The sequence below is a fragment of the Haemaphysalis longicornis genome, unplaced genomic scaffold (assembly GCF_048455015.1).
Source record: "Haemaphysalis longicornis isolate Haplotype H1 unplaced genomic scaffold, Haemaphysalis longicornis Haplotype H1 scaffold_4, whole genome shotgun sequence".
Lineage (NCBI taxonomy): Eukaryota > Metazoa > Arthropoda > Arachnida > Ixodida > Ixodidae > Haemaphysalis > Haemaphysalis longicornis.
In genome coordinates, this window is record NW_027526361.1 from 57,297,419 (window position 1) to 57,320,571 (window position 23,153).

At 49.9% G+C, this 23,153-nt stretch overlaps 1 protein-coding gene and 1 non-coding gene across 3 annotated transcripts in view; both read right to left on the reverse strand.

Annotated features, from left to right (window-relative positions):
- Pio (zona pellucida domain-containing protein piopio) overlaps positions 1-23,153 on the reverse strand; it is a 108,993-nt gene that overhangs the window by 67,666 nt on the left and 18,174 nt on the right. For both annotated transcript variants that reach the window (XM_077706829.1, XM_077706828.1), the window contains exon 2: positions 8,317-8,358. In XM_077706829.1, coding sequence (XP_077562955.1) covers positions 8,317-8,349 — 33 coding nt within the window. In that variant the 5' untranslated portion in view covers positions 8,350-8,358. The remainder of the gene's footprint in view (positions 1-8,316; positions 8,359-23,153) is intronic.
- Positions 19,489-19,561, reverse strand: Trnat-ggu (transfer RNA threonine (anticodon GGU)). The gene has a single exon. It is a non-coding gene; the product is annotated as a tRNA-Thr (tRNA).

A 23,153-nucleotide genomic window follows, 5' to 3' on the forward strand; every position in this document is an offset into this window, starting at 1 on the left:
CTACTCGCATCTAAAACGCAGCTTTCGCTGCATTCGAAGCGGAAGGCACGTATGATTGCGTCGATGAAAGCAGCTGTGCAAAGACATTGTGCCCAGCGTCACACCACACTCCATGCCACGCCTCTCGACTTTCCAACATTGCAGCCACGTAGTACAGCTGCCCCTCCATCTGCTTCTAAGGGACGTCTTTACAATGTTAAAAAAAGTCCGAGCATCCCCATTTAAAGGTTCTGACTGCAAATGCATCATTGTCCAATGAAACCTTTTCCTGTAGCCCTCTGCGCATTCGCTATAGCTCCCAGTGACCGATCCGCCGTTATTAGGGGGAAAAATGTAAACAAACCCACGCCATATTGAATTAGCCACTTGCGACCGCCGAGCCAACCATGTGCTGCTCCGTTTTCTGAGCCCTGAAAGCAGCCGGCAAGTAGGCGCTACGGCTGCCATCGAAAAATGTCTCTGCCACCAAAACCATGCGTGGTTCCTGGGACGGTTTCCTCAACTGCGCAGGGCAGGCGGAAACGAAGGGGGCGTGTTTCTTATATAATACCCCAAGTGTGGTTCGGGCGGCCGCCGCAAGAGGGCTGCACTACTGGAAAAAAACATTCATTGAACGATTCAGACTCTTTGCTAACGCCCCGTGTTCTCTCACTCTCTCCTGTTGCCAGGGAGGCAATTCCTTTCGCGATCGGGCCGCTTCCGCCTTACACTTTCTAGTGGCTTCGATATGTCTCCTACGCATCGCGCCGCTGCTCGTTCCTGCCGCCATGTAGTACTGGGAAAGTCTACGACGATGGCGGATTTCGCCGCCTGTCCGTTCGCTCACTAGGCTGCGTTCTCCCGCTTTCTGCTTGGCGTGGGCGGCCATCATTTGCAACCGCCGAGTTACAGCCCATGCCATGGAACGCTTCAAATGCAGCACCTGGTCCAGGAACCGTTTGCGTTTTCGCTCAAAGGGCCATTTGTTGTGTTCGCAGTAGAGCACGAGTCACGTATGACTGTTCTGGAAACAACACTTAGGGCGCTCCTTTATGAAGCTTGAACGGTATCCGTAGGTGGGGACGGGCGGCGTCCTTGGCTGGAACTGTGAGGTGACGCTCATTTTTCGCTGCTCCCATTGATGCTGATGCTGACAATGTATGCAAACCTGATGCTGACAATGTACGCTGACAATTTTTAGTACGCGGTACTTAACACTGTAGTAGTGGTAATACGCAGATGCCGAGCGAGGACTGTCAGTGTCACGCTTGTCGAACGCGTGACTTCACCCGCTGTTTTTAGCAGAACTGTGGTTTGATAGCGCGAAAAGAAAAAGCTACCGTCCGTTCAATTTCAATTAAACGCGATACCTAACTGTTCGACGTTGAATAGCGTCCGCATAGGAGTCGACCTTGGCAGCATCGTTTCGCTGCTGTCCCGTCTAAGTAGTGCAACTCGCTCCGCGGAACACCTGAAAACGCTATCGCGAAGATCTCTCTTCGTACACGTCTCACGTGCCGCTGCCTCCGTGCGTGAATGTACGATAAAACATGGCTCGTGACAGCGTCGCTCGTTTGTATCCCGCGCGCTTTTCCCATCGCATTACGGGCTTCGGAGGACGCGAGAGAGGATCCGCGATGCGCAAGATGAATGGGCTCGGCATGCGGATTACGTCCAGTGGAAATCGAGTTGCTGCTCGCGCTTTCCGCCGGCACGAGTGGCGCTTTATATTACCTTCGTGGAAGAGTCTGCATGCTACGCGCTCTCTCTCTCTCTCTCTATCTGCGGCTCCTGTCACGCAATACGGCAGGATCCTCTGGCCACGGGTTCGCTGGCCTCCGGAAGAGGGCACCGGTTTATGCGATGCGTTTGAGCGCCGCCGACATCAACTACCGCACTGACCCGACGCATATACAGAGCGACCTTGCCTGGAGCGAAATTAAAAGATGGCGTGCCACCCGCTTCCGCCCTGCTTGAGCTTGGTCATATAACGGCGTTCGTGCAGGGAGAAAAAAGCGGTCTCCTTAATGTGTTGTCAAGCAAGCTGCTGGACTGCCTTGTGTATGATTGCATCGCAGAGATGTGGACGAGGTCCTCCGTCCACGAATTACGCACTTGTTTCTTCAATAGTTTGACGGAAGATGTTTCGTGTAGAACCTACATCTAACTACGGTCGTAAAATAAAACATGTAGTCAGATCTTCCCCTCCTCTGGGCACTGGGAGAGAGCACTGTCCAGCTCCGCTCCTGACGACCAGCTTTGGCTGGTGACGGAGAGCCCAAGAGTTTTAAGGGGTCCTGGAATAAGGACTTTTCTTCAGGGCTGACTGCTCTACAAAAACGTTTATTCCTCCTCCCCTCCTCCACGCAGCGGGAATAACCCATTCGCAGAATCGGTATAAGCGAGGGATCTTTGCTTTGACGGCTTTTAAAAGCTTGCGCGAATTTGGCCACGGTCCGAAACGACACATCATGCAGAGAGAGGCAAACATTTTCCACAACTTGGTTTCACTCAACCACGTTGCATGAATTCCCGTTCTGTTCACAGCCTTATTTGTTCTTGAAATGCAGGGGTGCGCTGCCTGACACGTGAAGCAACTGTAACAAAGGAAGTAGTACTCCACGCCCTGTAGGCAGCGGATGCGTGAGGAATTTGCTAACGCTAACCAGAGCACGCGTTTGTAAACGTACGCACTTGTTACTGAGCGTAAGCAAAACAAAGTCACGTCTGCGCAAGTGCAAACGTGACCCCGCCTTCGTTCTCGCTTCCGCCCTCTCCCCCACAGCCACTTCGAATTCCGAGACGAGCTCCCCATCTCGTTCATCATTCAAGCTCCGCAGCGAAAGAAATAACGCCCAAGTGAAAGAAATGAAGAGGGACGTGCGTCTACATCCCGTGCTTCCCTCGCATGCTTCTTTAAACTACTCGACAATTCCACATGAAGGCGTTACCGGCGGCGCCTATACAGGAGCGGAAGTGACGTCACGATTCGAGAAAAAAAAAACACGCTTAGGCGTGTCCCGTTTCTCGACACCGCGTTTCCGCAGTGCCTGCCCGTAGTGAGGGGTGAATTTCGGGCCTGCCTGTCTTTCACGGACTCTCCAGGTTGAACGATCGGAAAATGGTGATGGAGAGGCTTTGTGGGGTCGTGTGGGTGGCGACCATTCTTGCAGTGTCGCGGCTTCCGTCCGACGTACTCCATTGGAGATGCCACTCCCGTGCGCGCTTGCGCTCGCAGCAGAACGCGCCAGCCGGGTGTGTCGATAACCGTGAACGCCATTCCAACAACTCTTGTGGGCGGGCAGCGTGAGAACGCACGCCGACTTTATGTGGCGACCCGTCGCGGTGGCGAGTAAGCTAAGGCGCGTTGTGCCGCTGACTCCAAGAACGGGGGTTCGATCCCCGCCGCTTTTTCAGATGGAGGCGAAAAGCGAAAACGCCCGCGTGTCGAGCTTTCGGAGCGCGTTAAACATTCTTACTAGAGCCACTAAATAAGTAACGCTTAAACTTAACCTGATCTAGTGGATCTAATCCTTACGTGGTCGAAATGAACCCGGAGCCCTCCAATGCGTCTTATAACACTGCAGGTGTAATTTCGGCGCGTTAAATTCCCAAAATTTGGTAGCTAGCAATGCCCGCCGCCCCTCGCACGTGGCATTTCAACAGCTCTCTATTGACTGACTGTCTGCATTTCTCAGCGCGGCAACCGCTTTCTTCTCGGAACAGCCAGGCTATGCCGTCATCGGTGCGTGCTTCGCGGAAGCGTGCACGGGCGTGACGTCTTTGCAGAGGGCGGCCTACCTCTCTCTCTCTCTCCCCCAGTATACATAAAACTCGAGTGCTCGGATCGTCGGCCGGTCGCAGTTCACCGCGAAGAGTAGTGAACGGATGCGTCGAATTGTGCGCAAGCGCAGGCGGAAATACCCGTCCGCGGTCTCCACCTGTCCATCAGGGCGGTGCGTGTTAGCTCGGTCACGTGGGGCCGCACAGCCGCGAAATTACGCACCGAGTGAAGAGCTCCGTTCGCCTCCTGCAACCTTGAGGCAAAACAGATCGAATGACCGCGCATTCCTAAGCGCCCAAAGTACGAGAAGCGTAAGCGTAGGGAAGCCAGGAAAATCCGGAAGAAGGGGAATACTGTCCTTATCCAAATAATTCTCTCTTTCGCATTGCGTACTGTGATAGCTGCTCACTTCGGCGGAAGCAAAGTTTCGTTCGGTGAATGAAAACCTCGGAAAGCAAAGGGGGGAATGCGGTAGGTCATAGAAACGATGAAGAATTTTTTGAGTCAGAAAGACTCAGAAAATTCTTCATCTGGTTCTATGACCTACCGCATTCCCCCGTTGCTTCCGAAGTTTTCTTGACTGCCAGCCCTTATTCCGTCTTACCGAGCCCCTCATTTCCCATTTCCGATTCGCTATACACACACACACACACACACACACACACACACACACACACACACACACACACACACACACACACACACACACACACACACACACACACACACACACACACACACACACACACACACACACACACACACACACACACACACACACACACACACACACACACACACACACACACACACACACACACACACACACACACACACACACACACACACACACACACACACACACACACACACACACACACACACACACACACACACACACACACACACACACACACACACACACACACACACACACACACACACACACACACACACACACACACACACACACACACACACACACACACACACACACACACACACACACACACACACACACACACACACACACACACACACACACACACACACACACACACACACACACACACACACACACACACACACACACACACACACACACACACACACACACACACACACACACACACACACACACACACACACACACACACACACACACACACACACACACACACACACACACACACACACACACACACACACACACACACACACACACACACACACACACACACACACACACACACACACACACACACACACACACACACACACACACACACACACACACACACACACACACACACACACACACACACACACACACACACACACACACACACACACACACACACACACACACACACACACACACACACACACACACACACACACACACACACACACACACACACACACACACACACACACACACACACACACACACACACACACACACACACACACACACACACACACACACACACACACACACACACACACACACACACACACACACACACACACACACACACACACACACACACACACACACACACATATATATATATATATACAGAGATAACATAAGCGGTAGCATGATCCCTCACGTCCTTCTGTAGCTGAAACACTTTTTTTCTTTTTTTTGCTATATCGCTCAACATTTCCGTTGTGGATATAGATTTTTGATTACACGCAGAAAAGCACACGATCTCCTTGTCCTAAAATAATTTCCCACGTAGACAAGAAACTAACTAAGTCTAGGATATATATTTTGAAAGCGGCATAACGCCTAGGCTCCTCCGTTGTCATTGCATGGTTGCTCGTAAGGAACAAATAAAACACCGCAAGGGCTCCTCTAGCACATGTCGCCCCTTCCGCAGAACAGTGCTAAGTGGAGAGGGGCGTCAAAACTATAATAAAAGTGCACCACTCAGTGAAATAGTAAAGCTCGCCAATTTAGGGGGTATAATACAAGTATCCGCACCATTGGGATGCGCCTGCCAGGCGACAGTTTTCAAACATGCGATTTAGGCAAACGACCGAAATACCCTGTAGTGGAAGTGTAAACGAAATCTGGCCGAGTTTTTCCCGATCCAACCACGGCCACGTTCCACCCGATATTGTTCGTGCATTGTTACATTATGTCCCACTAGAGGTGTCATTCTTTTGACAATACCGTAGCAAGTAGCAGCATCTCCACCAAAGATAATGCCTAGTGCACCTCGTAGTATACAACTTACGAGATTGGTGGCACGCCACTGGCTTTCATTGGAACTACAAAAATTCGTCTTTACATCGAATATGGGTACCCCTGAAAATCATTCGCTTAATACTTGATGCCGTGAGAGTAAGCGAAGCGATCGGAGGAACAAACTACTCATGGGAATTATCAAACTTAAGTGGGCATTGAAAACATTTCAACGAGCAACTAACGCCACGTAAAGTAACTTATTGTCAAGCAAACAAGACCGCTGCTACTGTAATCAACGTGGTACACCTGTCTTAAGATAACGTTGAACGTCGCTGCCTTGATACCCAGGTAAAAAAGGTTCGACGCACTACATCTCAATGAGAACGTTTTAGTTACAGGTCCATGGGCAATCAATGCTTCGTACCTGTGCATCAGTAACAGCTCATAGCCACGCGCGCACACCAGAAAAGCTGTTCAGACGTGGTCACACACTTTTACAAATGGTGGCGATCGTGACCCCGTCGCCAAGAATGCTTGCGTCGCACCCTTGGTTTTACTTATGCATACAACCGTTAGATGAGACGGCGCATTCGTTCGCGAATTCTTTATACCGTCGTGAAGGGGCCGCCTAGGGCACGCGTATTTCTTGCTGGAAACTTTCTGTCCGTTTCCGCGCGGTTGCAACCGGTGCATGACGGCTAGCTTCCTCGGCGTTATGCTTGTGCTGTTTGCTTATGGCTTGAGTCAGGCCGTTTCTCTTTCCACACTGCACGCTTTTTTTCTTTCTTTGCTTTTCACTCTCCTCCCCCCCTCCCCCCCCTCTCTTCCTTTATTTTGCGCTCGTGAGTCACGCGGAGGGGCAAAAACGTCGTCGCTGACGCCACACTCTTTCGGGTCCTCTCTGCTTCTTCCCATTCTACGCTTCCTTTTCCTTCTCCGTGGATATCTTCCAAAAAAGGTGCCAACCAAATTTCTCGCCTTGTTTATTATTTGTAGACTTCTGTTTTCCGCCAACAACGTAGGCCGGACTTCGACGCGTTGAACAAAAAAAAAAAAAAATCTCGCGCATGTTTTGTATTTAATTGGAGAAGAAATCGACTGAGAATGCTGAATCGCGCAGGCGGTCGGAATGGCCAGGGTACGGACGTATTCCAAAGAGAGCTAAGAGCGCAATCGTTGGCAAATTTCGATTCAGCGGAATTTGAAATTGGCGCTCTTGTGGCGATGACATCACGTGGCAAGCTCTCCTGTGTCTGCGCACACCAGCGAACTGTTTTCAGTGTGTCACCCTGTTTTCTCCCACAGAGCACTGCGCCGCATGACGCCTAAAATCAACTTTAGGCCTTTCAAGTTTTCGCCGCCTCAGTTCTTTCCTTCTGTTGACTCCCCCCCCCTCCCCCTCCCCCAAAATGCTGCATTTAGATACCGGTGGCGTCACGAAACGCATGAGGCAAGACCCACGCCGTACACTTGCGTCATCTGCATTGTCTTCTACCGCTCACATGCATGACGGTTTTCCGTGTATACGGCACAGCTACTGCATGTTGACTATATGAACTTGAAGCAATTCAATGCGACCTGTGGCGGCAGCTCAGTTGAGCCTAAAACGCACATTTTTCGCCCTGTACGAGTCACTGGTTCGATGAGGGCGCACAAAAAAAAATGTGAACAGGTTATTGACGACGCTATTATGCAAGCTAACCAATTGGACCTAACCTAAATCCTTAAAACAGAATCTCAGAACTATAATCCGCAAACAAACCTCGTTATAACCCACTCAGCCTCTGCTCGAAGATTTTCAGCCGTACCAAGAAAATTCTGGGGCCATCTCCACTAACGTGAAACCTGGGGGAGGGGCGAAGCATGCGGTGTGTATTCTTCTTGGGCGCCTTGGCGTTTTTGCTAACGGACATGAAACCTTTGGGGGGTAGAGGTATTCCGGTTTGGCTGTAAAAGTCTCGTGTCTTTGAAGCACGAAGCGTTCTAGCGCGAGGCGTAAACGAGTGTCCCGGTGTTTTTTTAGTACTCGTTACGAAGCGTTCTAGCGCGAGGCGTAAACTAGTGCCCCGGTGTTTTAGGACTGTGACTACATGAATCGACGATTACGACGACGACGACGACAGGAGACGCCAGCAGTCCCAGCCGCTAAGGGGTTTCGCCCCTGAAAGAACAGTGAAATTCCCTAGCAAAACTCTACGTCGACTCTAGTCACGTCTGTTTTTCCAGCTGGAGTCTATGTGCTTTTGGGGGCCGACGCCCGGCGACGGAATATTTCAGGCGTGCCCGCGTCTCCGAAATGCCCGAGTCTCTTCACAAAAAAAGTGCGCAGAGACAGCAATAGGAGTGCACTTACCAATAAAGATATCACAAGTAGCCTTGGCTGCATGTCGATGGACTGAAACGAGAAGAGAAGAACGGGTGGTCAGAAAACAACACACGTATGCAGGCTACGACTACAAACAAGCCGCGTATCCTCGTTTCCTATCTGATGCACGGGCACACGCAAAACATACGAAAGTCCGTCGTGTGCACAAGTGAGCGTAACAGGGGCAAAAACCGGGCCATAAAACTGACTGCGGTTAGTGCAGCCGGATCACGGAGGGAAAGCGAATTGCGTGCGCGATAGACGTGGTTCCGGAGCGATACTTTCTCCTACCGGACCTCCTTGTCCGCTTTGGGTCATTGGCATGACGGCTTCTTTTCTCTCGTTGCGTGTATTAAAAGTACCTGCAGACGTTCCGGGATAGGAATACACTTTGAGGTATTATAACGACCCGCAGTACACCTGTACATATTTACTTTACAGCCTTCCAATTGTTATCGCCGTATGCGCGGGGAATATGTCTGGTTTTAGTTTCAGATATACAGCGGTGCGCTTTTATAGCTTCTTGCAGGCCATCCTTATATTTTATTAACTCAGACAATGTCCGCAGAAAAAGTAAGGCAGACCATTGCCACCGATATAAACACAGTATACATAAAAACAGTGATGCTGCAGATTGTGACAGGAATCAGAAAAGACTTTTTAACGTAGAATGAGTTTTGTGAGCGGGATTTGATGCCGACCCGCGCGGAGGTCACACTGTGGGCGGGCTACGCCGGAGGACCTGGCCTTCACCGCCATATTATCGGAATAAAGTTTCCTTCATTCAGCCGCGACAGACGTGCGAAGCGGCTGAGCGACACGCCAGACTGACGTGTAAAGTCCGTCGTCATATGTACAAAAAAAAAAATTGCCCTGGGGGATCCGATTTTACTTATGGCTGTGCGGTGCTATAGAGCGTGTGCCTGCGTCCACTGAATGTTAAATCCCATGCCCCACAGCAAGCGATTGGCTACGGAGCGAGAAATGGCCCTCTCTGACAATGTTGAGGAATGCGGTTGCGATGATGGTCAACGACCTCTTCTCTGCTTCATTATCATTGAAGTTTTGCCACTTTGTCCTAGAGGCCCGTTTGGGACTCTCTCCCACTCTACCTGAATTGTGCGTGTGCTTGCAGTGAATGTGTGTTAACTTGTAAATATGCCCCTCTCTCCCCTGTGTTCTGTAAATATGTAACCTCTATCTGTCTTTCCTCTCTATGAATCTGTCATCCTCTGCCCCAACTCCCACACCAGCAGGCGTTCCGGTGTCCACCCCTAGGTATGACAATTTACGCCTGCTGGTGGTCTTTCCTTTCCTTTTTCTTGACAATAAATTCATTCATTCATTCATTCAGTCTCTTTTCTTTCGTGTTCGCATTTAATTCTCGGTGTATATTCACCAACCATTTGAAGTAGGCGGCCAGTATTGAGCGAGGCTGATCGTTTCTGTTCCACTTTAAGACCTCCCTCCCTCCCTCCCTCCCTCCCTCCCTCCCTCCCTCCCTCCCTCCACTTTCATAGGTGAAACAATCCCCCATTAGCTATCGTATTGCACGTATGCCAGCAGGGGATTGAACACGAAGCTACATACCCCAGTAATAAGCACTGACTGGCGTGAACTGTCCACAGCACCAGAATAACCTATGATGTCGCGCCTGTGTCCTCGCGAGGGTATAGACCTTTCGAAGCGTGCGGCCACCACACGTTCAGAGGAACAAACTCTCTAGTCCGCTTAGATAAACGGATGAGTATTTGTACATGTAGTTCCGGAGAATCACGCGCCTATTCAATAAAAGAAAGCTGGAAAAATCCCGGGCCGTCTCCACTAACGTGAAACCAGGGGAGGGGCGAAGCATGCTGTGTATAAGTGTATTCTCGGCGCCCTGGCGTTTTTGCCAACGGAGATGAAAACGTTGGAGGGTAGAGGTATACAGCTTTGCTGTTAAGTCTCTTGTCTTTGAAGCACGAAGCTCTCTAGCGCGAGGCGAAAACGAGTGTCCCGGTGTTTTTTTAACACGCGTAACGTTCCAGCGCGAGGTGTAAACGAGTTTCCCGGTGTTTCAGTACCGTGACTACATGAGACGAACGACGATTACGACGACGACGACAGGAGACGCCAACAGCCCCATCCCCTAAGGGGCTTCACCCCTAAAATCGACTTAGGCAAGGTAATGCAGGTTAGGTTAGATTTGGTTGGGTTAAGTGAGATTGTGTTGTAATAGCCTTTTTAAGATGCGCTATGAATCGGAACGACCTGGAAACCGCCGGTCCCAGGCTCGATTTTTTTTTTAACGGAGGAGATGTAGGGCTGGCCCTTGCGACAGTCTCTGCTGGTATCGTGGTACGTTCTTTCTGGAGCAGGTTTCTTCGCCATGCGAAACCCGGTTCCCAGTCTAGAAAAGAATACATAAACGATTAAAAAAGGTGCCTTCATATAATGATATAAAACGGCCTATTTCACCGCCTTATAAATGTCTTACTAGCAATGCATATGTCCTTACAGGTAAAGCTAACTTTAAGGAGATCGGTGTAAGCTTGGTTTTTGTAAGCAGGCTTTTTCACATTACGCATTGCACAGTGAAGCATGGTCATCCACGGAGGGAGTATGATTACAGAAAGCGGCTCCAAATCTTGCGTTGTCGAAAGCATTTCAAAACAAATTATACGGAAATTAGCCGCTAAGACGACTCTACCATTACGCCGAGTTCCATTTACTTGTCATAACTAGTTAGCTCAAAGTAAAGTTGAAAACGTTACAGAATCATACTGTCTGCTGTCAAAACATGGCCATCTACGGAGGGGGTATGGTTGCAGAAAATGGCTATAACTATCGTTTTACCGGAACTATCCGGGGAAAAAAATTAATGATAATAATTGTGGCGACATTTGCTCGGAACGAAAGAGACGTCATAGTGTACGCCCCTCCAAGGTAATGTCCAACGATTATCACTTCCAAAAAAAAAAGAAGTAAAAATGAAGGAAGCTCACAATAATAGCAGTAATAATGGAGCAAAGGTCGTTGCGGCAGCGAAGAAGAAGCAAATCGGCTGCAATCGTGGACTTAAACCGTCGTGATGGTCGTGAAGGTTACGTACAGCTTCGCTAACTTCAAGTCTTACGCGTTAGTGTGAGCTTCCGTCATTCTTTTTTTGTAACTTTCTTGCTGCGATCATTCTGGAATCGAGCGTGAGGGCTGCGTTTTAAAGTAGATTTTGGTTGACACCATGATAGGCGACCGCGTAAGCACTTACTTATTACAGAATAGGTTTAAGAACCACTTCTCTAACTCTGGCGTGCCCTTCGGACTCTAGTTGGTGCGTTATTAGAAATGGCCAAACAAATGCAATAATTGTTAAAAGCGGGACGCAGTAAGTTACTTTGGTTCTCGAACTACTTGCATCATGCGAATAAGGTCATCGCTGAATGTCTTAAGCGAGGTCATATTTACGGCACAAGCAAATTGTGCAATGTTATCCACGTCATGTATAGGTAGTGCAACTCTCGAGCGTGTCCGGAATTCGCTCAGTCTTAACAACACTAAAAGCATTTGTGTCGCTTTAAAGTACAGACCACCAGGGCCATTGCTAAATCAGAAAAAAAAAGCTAGTAATGTGACAGGTTACAAAGTCCGCCGGGGCGTCCGGTAAGCAGAGCGCAGGAAAGCCAAAGTGTATCTAGCGCACCGGAATGAAACAAGGCGCAAATGAGAAAGGCAACAGGTAAACGACGTTCGCGTTGCCTGGCGGTTTCTTTCTTTTCAGTCATTTCGTGCTTGTTGTACACGTCGGTCGCTGATTGCAGGCGCAGGGTATACTTCAAGGACAATTTCCATTGCTTCATGTGAAGTGACGGTTCCGTTCTGTTTTCCTTCCTGTCTGGTTTTTGGCGTGCGAAGTTCTTGCTCGTTCTGGGTTGTTGGGCAACAGATTTTTCCGGCGACCTCGTCTGACTTCCACTTGAGGCTAGTCAGTGCAGCAGTGTTTCTCCAAGCGCGCTGAAGTCACAGCACGACTCAATTGACACCAACTAGATGGCTGTTCGCTGACTTAAGAGAAACGAAATCGTCTATACCTGGCAGCTTACTTTCACAGGTGTACACAGTCAACAGGCGGTTTTTTGCTCACCGGAATTTCGGATATCACGGAAAATTGCGCCATTTACAGAGAGCTACTAAATAACCCGGCATATTATCAGGCCGACAGTTTTGTTTTCGTATTGCTTTATTGTTTTTCACAAAGGCAATTCCGACAGTTACTAAAACACCGGCTAATGACGACATATATGTATTAAATACAGACGGCGACTGATTTTTACAACCTGGCCAGCACGAAAAATAGTCAGGCTAAAATCGCTACTGCAATGTTACCTAACCGTTCGAGAAAAAGCATCCGAATTATCGAGCAGTCGGAGAAATTGGTCATAGACTGTATATTAGTTTTCTAAACAAAGACAACCGAGTTAATTAAGGTTAGACATGGTCATAACAAGCACGACTTGTCGCTCCCCGCGCGAGCAATTAGAACAAAAGATCGTGCGCGCGCTCTGTTTCAGTAATTCAGAGAATTTTTTTTTTTACGTACCAACAAGTGCGTAACTGAATGTAGACTAAACCTGCGTGGCGTACTACTATCGCCGAGTGACGTGAAATAGCGCCGTTCTCGTTGTTTGGCGAGCATATACCCAAACTGTGTGCACGAGGAGGAGGAAGAATGAATAAACTTTATTTATGCGAGACTGAGGGGCTGATGTCTGGGCACCCGCCTGGTGGGGGGTTTCCTCTAGTCCGGGATACCCTGGACTGCGCTGACCACTTGGGCCCTCTCCACCAGGCTACGCTGGGATGAGAGGTCGGAGCTGGTCAGCTGTGCCACCCACTGCTCGTATGTTGAATGGGGATTAGGAGTAAGGGACGGGGTTTGTTGATACCCCCATACCAGATGGCATAGGGTGCCAGGGTGGGGGCAGTGTGGGAATTGTACTCTGTAAATAATATCTGACTTTCCCACGGCGGCGGCCGCTTTTCTGATGGAGGCGAAAAGCAGAAACGCCGGTGTGTACGAGATTTCGGCGCACGTTAAAGATCCCCAGGTGGTCAAAATTAATCCGGAGCCCTCCACTACGGCGCGCCTCATCGCGTGCGTTGCGTCGGCGCGTTAAACCCCACAATCAATCAATCTCACTTTCCCACGGACTAGCTCCTGCAGCTGAAACACATAGGCACGTCCCTCAGCTGTTATTTGCGCTTCGTTACACAGATATTTGCACAGAGCACTTTAAGGGCTCGCCTTGTCGCCGTATCTCGCTAACGGTCGATGTCAAGCGACTGCCGGAATCGCGCGGCGCAGCGAGATAATGGACCCAAGTAGAGCCTGGTGTACCGTCGTCAGGGGGTCACGCTGAGGCTTCGAAAACCACGCGGTTTAAACAGTCATAACCGTTCGAACCGTGTGAAACGCTGGCGCTTGTCATACATCTTCCTGCCACAATGACGAAGGCACTAGCTCTGTCGGAAAGGAACCGTTTATGGTCCTTGCAGCAGCATCATTACGGCTTTTTATATTCCATAGACCCATACGTCAGAATGCGGCTGCCAGAGCATCTACCCCGCTACTTGGAGACGCTGCTGCATAGACTGCGTCTTAATGCAGCACTAACAAATTCCTATCTACATCGGATCGGCCAGACATCAAGCCCGTATTGCGACAATTGTGGTTTACTTGAAACTGTTGAACACATATTACTGGAATTCTCTGCCTATGCCGACTCAAGGTGCCGTTTACAACATAAAATTGATTGCCTCCACCCTGGACCATTGACATTAAGATTGGTACTTGGACCATGGCCCTCTCCCTCCGCTCAGCGCAAAAACTTGTCCGCGCTATTCGAATTCCCCCAGGACATTGGTGTGTCCACGAAATTGTAGTTGTTCCTCCATCTCAAGAGCCTTTGAACTCAATACCCTGAAGAAGGATCATATTTTTTTTTCACTACTACTACTCTCCTTTTCTTCACTACACCTACTACCTTTTTCCCTCTCCTCCTTTCCCCGCAGAGTAGCATGCCGGCGAACTGATGTCGGCAAACCTCTCTGCACTTTCCTCTTTAATAAAGAGTTTCTCTCTCTCTCTCTTCCTGCTGTTTAGCGCAAAGAAAACTGCAGGTACATTTCAGGCAAAATTTGTGTATACAACCGGCAGCCCCCCCGTTCATTTAGTTGGGAACGCTCGTTGGGTTGGCTTTTACGTTATGAAGCGATAAAAAGTGGCCGCGCAAGAAAAAAATGGCGCGTTCGAAACGCCGCAGAAAGGCTCCAGCCGCGCAAGAAAAAAGTTACGCGTTCGAAGTGCCGCAAAACAGCTCTAGCATACGAAAGAAAGCACAAAGATAATCGAACTCTCGCTGGCGCAGTTTCAGAGCACTGCGAATGCGGGAAATTTGAATTGCATATTCATCAAGAGAGGAGTGGAACAGGGCAGCGAAGAGCGTGATGGGTGGTAGGAGTGAGGGGATAATGGCGCCACCACACATTATGGCGGATCACTGCTCTGCACTTCCGACAGCTTTCACATTGAGCGGAACGGCGTTAATTTTTTCTCCCTGTCTTAATTAGCTCGCAGCCCTGACGTAAAAGCGTGGGAAAGTATTAATTCACGTGGAGATTAACAAGACTAATGTGCCTTGTTCGCCGTAGACTCCTGAGAAAGTACCCGAACATGGCCGTGTAGTCACCGCGATTGAGTCATTTAGAAAGTACGCGAGCACCGCCGCGTAGTTATCGCGATTGAGTTATTGGCCCCCGGAGTGTCCTCATACGACTTCCGCCCAATCAACGCCCGCAGGCAACACGTGCACGTTGAACCTCCCGCCACTAAGCGGTGCCCAGTAGAAAGTCGTTGTCGCTGCCAGATATCTAGATCGCGAACGACTCTTCCCGCCGCATCGGAGGCTGGTTTTCCAGCGGCCCGCACATTTGCAAGTCTATCTAGGTGGGTGCGAGCAGGGCGAGCGTTTTGATACCGTGCCGGTTCGCACGGTTCGCTCGAGGCAGTGCCGTAGTCTGCATGTCACCGCGGCGCCCTGCGCGCTTCGCCTTGACACGAAACGGTCTCCGCTCAACCCGATCCTTTCTTGCCTCGCGCCGAAGACGTCGCGATGCCGATCCTTGACCCGTGCGTCAGTCGCGGAGGAGAGTGCGCATGCGTGTATACTGTGTGCGCGTGTGTGGTCTCGTGGTCACGGAGCAAGATCAGCTCGCGAGGCAATTATCGAACTTCGATGCGTTCTTAGGGGTGGAGAGCTCGCCGCTCGGTCTATTATATTGCACTGCTTTGCAAAATAACCCACCAGCAAAACAGTCAGTCTTGCGGGTGATGAACTTGAGCTTCAATTTATTTGATTGATTGATTGTAGGGTTTAACGCCCCGACGCAACGCAGGCAATGATGCGCGCCGTAGTGGAGGGCTCCGGATTAATCTCGACCCCCTGTGGATCCTTAACGTGCACCGAAATCTCGTGCACACGGGCGTTCTTGCTTTTCGCCTACATCACAATGAACTTGAGCGCCGGTCGAAGCAGTTTGTTGGCGTTGGTAATGTTAACCCCACAGACATTAGCAAATCAGCATTAGGCAGATCATTGTCGGCAACGTTCAAGTATTTTGAAGCATGGCAACGAACGCTAGAGGATGCAAAGCGGAAATTTTATAAACGTACAAAAGTTTTTAAACTTCTAAACCTTGTAAACTTGGGTTTGCATCACCAGAGCAGTGCTCAACGCGTGGACAATCATGTGGTGGAGAAACCAACTTTAATGGAATGCCGAGGGCCGCTGCTATCTTGCGATGTCCTAATACATTCTTTGATCCCAAAGTCTGCGCCAAGTTTGCACCATCTCCGCTCGTGATCCGATAAGTGCTTTGCTAGACTTTATCAAAGAACTGGGCATTGAGGACTGCTTTTAGTTTGTTTCCCTCCCCACCGTAGTCTCCCCGAACCATATGGACCACTCCCATCCATCTTCCTAACTTCTGACCGAGGTCACTGACCATGGCGAGGCTTCCCACTCCGATTTCTTTTTTGTTCAGTAAGTATGTGTTCATTCCGTTCCATTCGATAAATATTCGTTTGGAAGGAAGGAAGGAAGGATCTAGAAGGAAGGCAGGAAAGCTATCCTGGCTAGAGCCTAGTTTGCTATCCTTCACGTGGGAAAGGGAAAATAGAAAAAAAAAAGAGAAAGGAAAGAAAAAAAGAAAAGTTGGAGCAGACAGGTATGTCCAGCGCTGGAGCACTACACGTTCAAGTTCAATGACTGCCGCAGGAGGCTTTCAGTCTATAGTCTGGTGTTTAAGTTCGCCGCCCGTAGAAAGCGTAGAGTTCCTCAGTCGCCTTCTGAGCGGATGACAGAGAAGGGGCCAGTAACACCGGCAAATTTAATAGGGGAAATAGCGAGATCAGTCGATGGGCAACCATTGTTTCTCTGCCCGAACCTCACCTCTCGGATGGAGAGGCTGGCTCCAGCCGCCGTTCCGTGGGCGCAGCACTTGCGTGGGAGAGGCAGGCGCCGACGTCACGCGGGTAACGGCGACAACGCCGGCGGTTATGAATGCGGCGTCGAAGGTCGGCCCCGTGCCGGGGTCGCACCGCCGGCGTGGGCGCTGTGCTTACGCGACGGCCCGGTCCTGATTTGTCCACGAGGCCGCCCCGGCCAACTACGGACGAACTTGACACGTAAAACGGGGAACGCTTCGCAGGCGAGCCCTGGCGTGCGTCCGGCTGCTTTGGAGCTAGCACGGCTCTTTGACCGAGGACAATGGTGTCACTCTTCAAAATCGGTTAGCATATCCTTAGAGTACGTCGTTTACTCCTCGTAATAAACATATACTCCTGGAATTCGTATTCAACCCAGCTACACAACACGCAACAGCGCGAAAGGTGGACGAAGACTTGTAGACAAGCAGGACAGGAGAAGCGTTTGTCCTGTCCTGCTTGTCTTCCAAGCCTTCGTCCACTTTTCGTGCTGTCGTGTGCTTTGTAGCTGAGCGCCAACTTGCCCAACAACATATGCTTCTGAAACAGCCCAGCCCTAACACCCCTCTCCACACACCCCTCCCCAGCGCTGCGGGAAAAACCGCTGACCAGGGTCGACTGGAGGACTAGACCTTTCTGGTTGCCCGGACGAAGACGGCTAGGGCAGCGGATAGATTCCCGGGCTAGGGTTCCACTCCCATGTTCTATCTCATTAAAATGTTCTCCCTCCCTCCTCTCTCTCTCTCTCTCTCACACACACACACAAACACACACACACATTTTCCCTCTTTCTTCCTTTTTCTTTCTTCTGGCACCATTCGATAGTACGGTCCGCCGTTAAACTCACATTATTCGCGCTTTCAGCGCGGTCACGCCTACATGCGACGCGAGCTTTCGTTCTAATGGCACAGTGTCCATTTTATTTCGCTCGTTGCCTATTTATACTTGTCGCCGTGCAGGCAAAGTAGAACACTCTGGACGAAGGCACATTTCTCCGTCTAACCGTCCCCCGATTTCGCGCACACGTGACCGCATCCAGGAGTCAGGTTCCGCGCTATCGTGCTGGTCCTGCCATTCGGCCGCCCCCCGCCCTGCTCTGCCTCTTCCACGCGCGTCGGTAATGCTGCAAGCATCGTTATACATAGTTGCGAAATAAATAAAATGCTACCTCGGTTTAACGAGGACTTGGCTTTTCTTGCACGCGCAGGTCTTGCCGTCTACTTCGAAGGGCATACAAACGCGTAACCCGCAGGATCAGTCACGGCTTCGCTCTGCCCTCACATTCTCCATGGAATGACCAAAAGTTCCAATTTTTCTTTCCTGTTGACGTTTTTGGCCATTTTTTTTTCATCTTAGTGGTCACGTTTACCGAACTCTTCCATTTTACGAAAAGTTTAGTTGAGTACGATTTTTATTGGACCCGATTTAACGTACGTTCGTATATCACGGCATTCTCAGTGTTGTGGTTATAATATTAGCGTGCTGGTAACCAGCCGGCTTCTGACTGACTTGCTTCTGACAGACGCAAGAACAGCAAAAAGTAGCCTCATAAATAAACGTTGCGAATGCGTAGAGTAACAGCAATGCACTTCCCTCCGATCGACAGTAATGTGTGCTCCAGCGCGATGATGGGCAGAATCATGTTCCCTTCTCTTCGTGGAGAAGGGCCACGGCGTGTCTGTGAATACAACCGTCGTGTATTTTTATGACAGCTTGGCTCTTATCATCCAGAGCACGATTTGGGTTTTTAGCATATATACACGGGTCGAGCCTTTGTGGGGAATTAAGCTAGAGTTGGTTAATTTCGCTGTATAAGGAATTGGAAGGAGTATGTGTAGTCTTATGGGACAAAGGCAGCGCAGGCCAAACTATACACTCAGCAGGGGTTTATTCATTTCGATTTCTGCGGATGTCATGGAGAGGGGGGGGGGGGGCATGATGTTGGGAGGTATAAATCCCTGGACGGGGTTGCTCGTGGTTGTGGAATTTTTTTTTGGGGGGGGAGGGGTGGAGTTGGGGGGGCCGAAATCCTCCTGGGGGGTATTGGGGGGTGCTGGGGGTGTTTGCATGAATCCCTGACGCTCAGTCAGCACGAGTCAATCCAAGAACTTCTTAAGAACGCAGACCGGGCGAACGTGTGTGGCGTATACGTACTATATATTCACACATACCTACATTATATATATATAAGGTTAGTAGAGACAAAGACACTTGAGAAAAACATTAAAAAATAAATTTTACTGACGTTTCAGGAAGAGGACATCCTTCCAGGACTTCCAGGATGAGGAGGTCCTCTTCCTGAAACGTCAGTAAACTTTTATTTTGTAATGTTTTTCTCGTGTGTCTTTGTCTCTACTAACCTTACTTTCTCGTGCTCTGTGCGAGTTTTTATGCTTCCAGACTATATATATATATATATATATATATATATATATATATATATATATATATATATATATATATATATATATATATATATATAGCGAATCAGAAAATGGGAAATGAGGGGCTCCGTGAAATAAGACAGAAAATAAGTGATGGCAGTCAAGAAAACCTCGGAAAGCAAAGGGGAGGTTGTGGTGGGTCATAGAAAGAGATGAAGAATTTTGAGTCGAAAAGAAAGTGGTGAAAAAATGCCCGCCGGGTGGGATACGAACCCACGCCCTCCAGAATACCGGTCTGGTGCGATAACCACTACGCTACCGGCGGGGCTGTTTCCCCAGCACTTTCTCGGGTATTTATGTTAAGGTATTTTTTTTTTTGTTTCCTGCACTTGGGGGTGGAAGCCAGCGCTTCCCACCCGGCGGGCATTTTTTCACCACTTTCTTTTCGACTCAAAATTCTTCATCTCTTTCTATGACCCACCACAACCTCCCCTTTGCTTTCCGAGGTTTTCTTGACTGCCATCCCTTATTTTCTATATATATATATATATATATATTGCGGATTATTTTTTTCCCGTTGCCCGTCCACGCAGCAACTGTTCGTTTGAACTTTTCGCAGAACAAGAAGAGGTACAATAATTACGATCAATCGTTCAAATTGGCAACTTAGTTCCTAGAACAATGAATTATCCCAGCGCCTTGAAACGTCAAGTTAGAACACAGGTAACGGGTTCCGCGCGTCGCTCGGAAGAAGCTGCCAAAGAAGAGGGTTCGCGCACCTGCACACGTCTCTTCTCACTGGCTGTTCCCATAGGTGTGGTTCCTTACTGGCGCCTTCGCACGGCTTCCAGTTGAAGGTGAGAGGTCGGCAGCCGCTAATTGTTCCTTTCCGGCCGAGGCGTGATTTCGCCCGAGCATGGCGAACGCTGCTGCGAGGGACGCGCACGATACGCTGAAAGGGCGGCGGCTGCTCCCTCATCGCGGTGCTATAGTTGCCCGGCGCAATGGCTGCTCGAGAAAGTAACGCCATTACGAGCTGGTCGCGAGAGTTCCGAAGCCACGTTCACGGAACGAACGGTTTCTCTGGTTCCTTGGGCTGCGCACCTTCCCGCGGGTGTATCTCTTGCGCAATGGGCGCGGTGCGCTGCTATAAAGCGCTGGGCGCTGCAGATGAAAGGCAAGCGCGGAGAGCGGGCGAGCTCCGACATGAGTTATGACCTGGCTCGTAATCGTATCCTGTTGCAGCTCGAAGCGCCTTCGACACGTATGATACCGGCTCAGGTATCACTTTCTGTTTCTAAATTAGCGTGGCCCCAGACTGGAGATTGCGAAACGACTTTCTCGGGTAAGTGACACCTACGTTCCTGGTCCGCATTCTCTTCTTACAGGGCACATGAGAGGAGGGCTAGTAGAAGAATGCAACCTAGGGAAACACTGGTTACTTTTTACTGCGATAGTTGTTAGTGGTACATTTAACGGCTTCGCGCCGTCGTCCGTGCTCTATGCGGACGCGGGCCATTTTTGGCACTACGCCAAAATATTCCAACGCCCACTCAAGGACGAACAGAAGCATTAAAAGCAGAACGGGGACTTGTGCAATGCCAGTGGTGTCAATAAGTTGTGAAAAAGCGTACGTGGGAAAAATGGGAAGATGAATGAATGACTGAACAAAGTGAGCATGCGTGGTAACTAACACAGTCTCGCGAACGCGGAGCACAGGTGATACAACGAGCCGGTGGAGCATTGGTTACGATAACGGCTGATACTTCCACAGGTTACATTTCACGTGGATGGCGTGTATTCGCGACACCGACAGCTCAGAGGCAGTGCACTATTCCAATAGAAACTTCGATGGAAGTCATGCATGGGTGCCTCTACACGACGTCAACCTGGCAAGGTGGAGGACGCTCTAACTCAAGCCACGACAATCACACGGACGTGGTGCTGTTGTAGGCAGAGTGTGTACGACTCATTTTGGAGGTAGTTTGGTGTTCTTCGCTCTGCCTGACATCTGAACGCCCCGCCGTAGTCCGCATGAAAGCGCGTCTTCACCGCGATTACAGGCTGTTCCTCAAACAAGCATGTGTCAGGCTGCGGACTAAACAGCGCGTTGCCTCTGACCACGGTTCTCTCCGAAGTACCGAAGCGACATCTCGCGATCATAGAATAAACAGGTGAGCTTATCCACGGCCTCCGCAATCGGCAGCTGGCGGCGGCGCGCTGGCGGCTGCCGATCGCGGAGGCCGTGGCTTATCCGCCTAATCTGACAGCTGCCAGGCGTGCGCTGCCACACTAGCTCACTTATTTATTTGAAGCCAATACACTAGGGGGGCATCGAAACACGACTACAACAATCAAATCATATCCCCAAACAAAGCGTAAACAAACACATCATTGGTTTCAATGGTAACAATGCCTGGGCGAAAAACATTCCAGTCCAAAATAGTTCGAACGAAGTGTCTAAAAGCATCGATTCCAAGAGAAATTTTACACCAGTTTTTAAACTGTGGTTTATTCTTTTTGGTGTGTACGAAGACTGCCTGCTGTTCGCTTTCCTAATAAGCCTAATTTAATCATGGTAAATTCTGTGAAAAAAAGAAACTTTATCAGCCAATCAGTAAGCGGTGCGTGCAGTGCACGGGTCACAGCCAGTACACACTTGACAGCCCGAACTGGGTGTACGGGTCCGAGCGCTGTTCAGAACGCGATAAATGCCCGGAACTCGACAATAAGTCTTTCCTATAAAGTGGATAAGCTTGGTGTGGTGTCCTAGTGGTGTCCTGTCCTAGTGTGGTGGCTTTGTTGTTCCAACTGTTCCCCGTTTTAATCCACTGCATCCAGCTTGCCACTCCCGCTGTTAAAACAGGGCAGTAACATCATAAGCAAGGAGGTACAGTGCGAGGCAGAAAGGGCATACACAGGGCTCGGTACACCACTTCGGCGTTTTGTTCAACACCGGATGATGTCCGAACCTTGACCCGCCTTCACTCACCTTTTCATGTCCTGCTTTTTTTCTCCCTCTAAACTCCAGAGTAGGGAGATTAAATAACACCGAACCGGCTCTCCAGGGCGTTCGCTCCGGATTGGTCCGAGACTGGCGCACGAGACTTACACATAGAAGGGCATCTCACGTGATCGATTTTGCCCAGCTTGGCCCGGCCGATAATCATCTCGAGTACGGGCTGTTCGGTTCGGACCATTCACCCTCCAAGCCCATCGGAACGTTCATTTCCTAATCCAGGCTCGCGTCGGTGCCTTGACCTTTGTCGGAAACAGGCGCATTGACGCCGCTTTTCTTTCGGAAGCGTGCAAAGGGCTCTTCAAGGGATTATCGAAGAAAAAATGACGCCGCCTCAACTTGGAGCTCTCTCGGCGCTGTCGAACGCGTGCCGAGATCATCACCCTTACCGGGGCGAATAAGCAACGCAGCCAGGAGTGCGTGGATACAGTGGACATGTATAGCATTGCCGTGGTGCTATTCATGTGTTCGGGGCGTCTAGTTTGATCACAGGCCACGGCGGTTGTACTTTTGATTGAGGCGAAGTTCAAAATACCAGGGCGCTCAAGCGTCTTCTGAGTGACAAACAAGTAGAGCAAAATATTTGTCAGCACTGTATATAATACTTCACCGCAGTGCAGCTGTTTTTTAACGCGCTTAGCATGCATAGTTAGACACCGGGAGCTTTTTTTACGACGTCTCCATCCCACACAAATCATCCCGTTAGTACTTCGGACCAGTAGTCGCAGTTCGACAGACACCCTGAGAACGGCGTGCACTTGCTTCAGCAGAGGAGTTGTGAAGTTATGGGATACAAGAGAGAGCGTTTGTGCCAGTTCTGGCTCGATAAAGGTTTTACCTCCGAGTTTGTGGTACCTGGGAACTCCCAATGACTGTGCAAACCCTGGGTGTTCCCTGG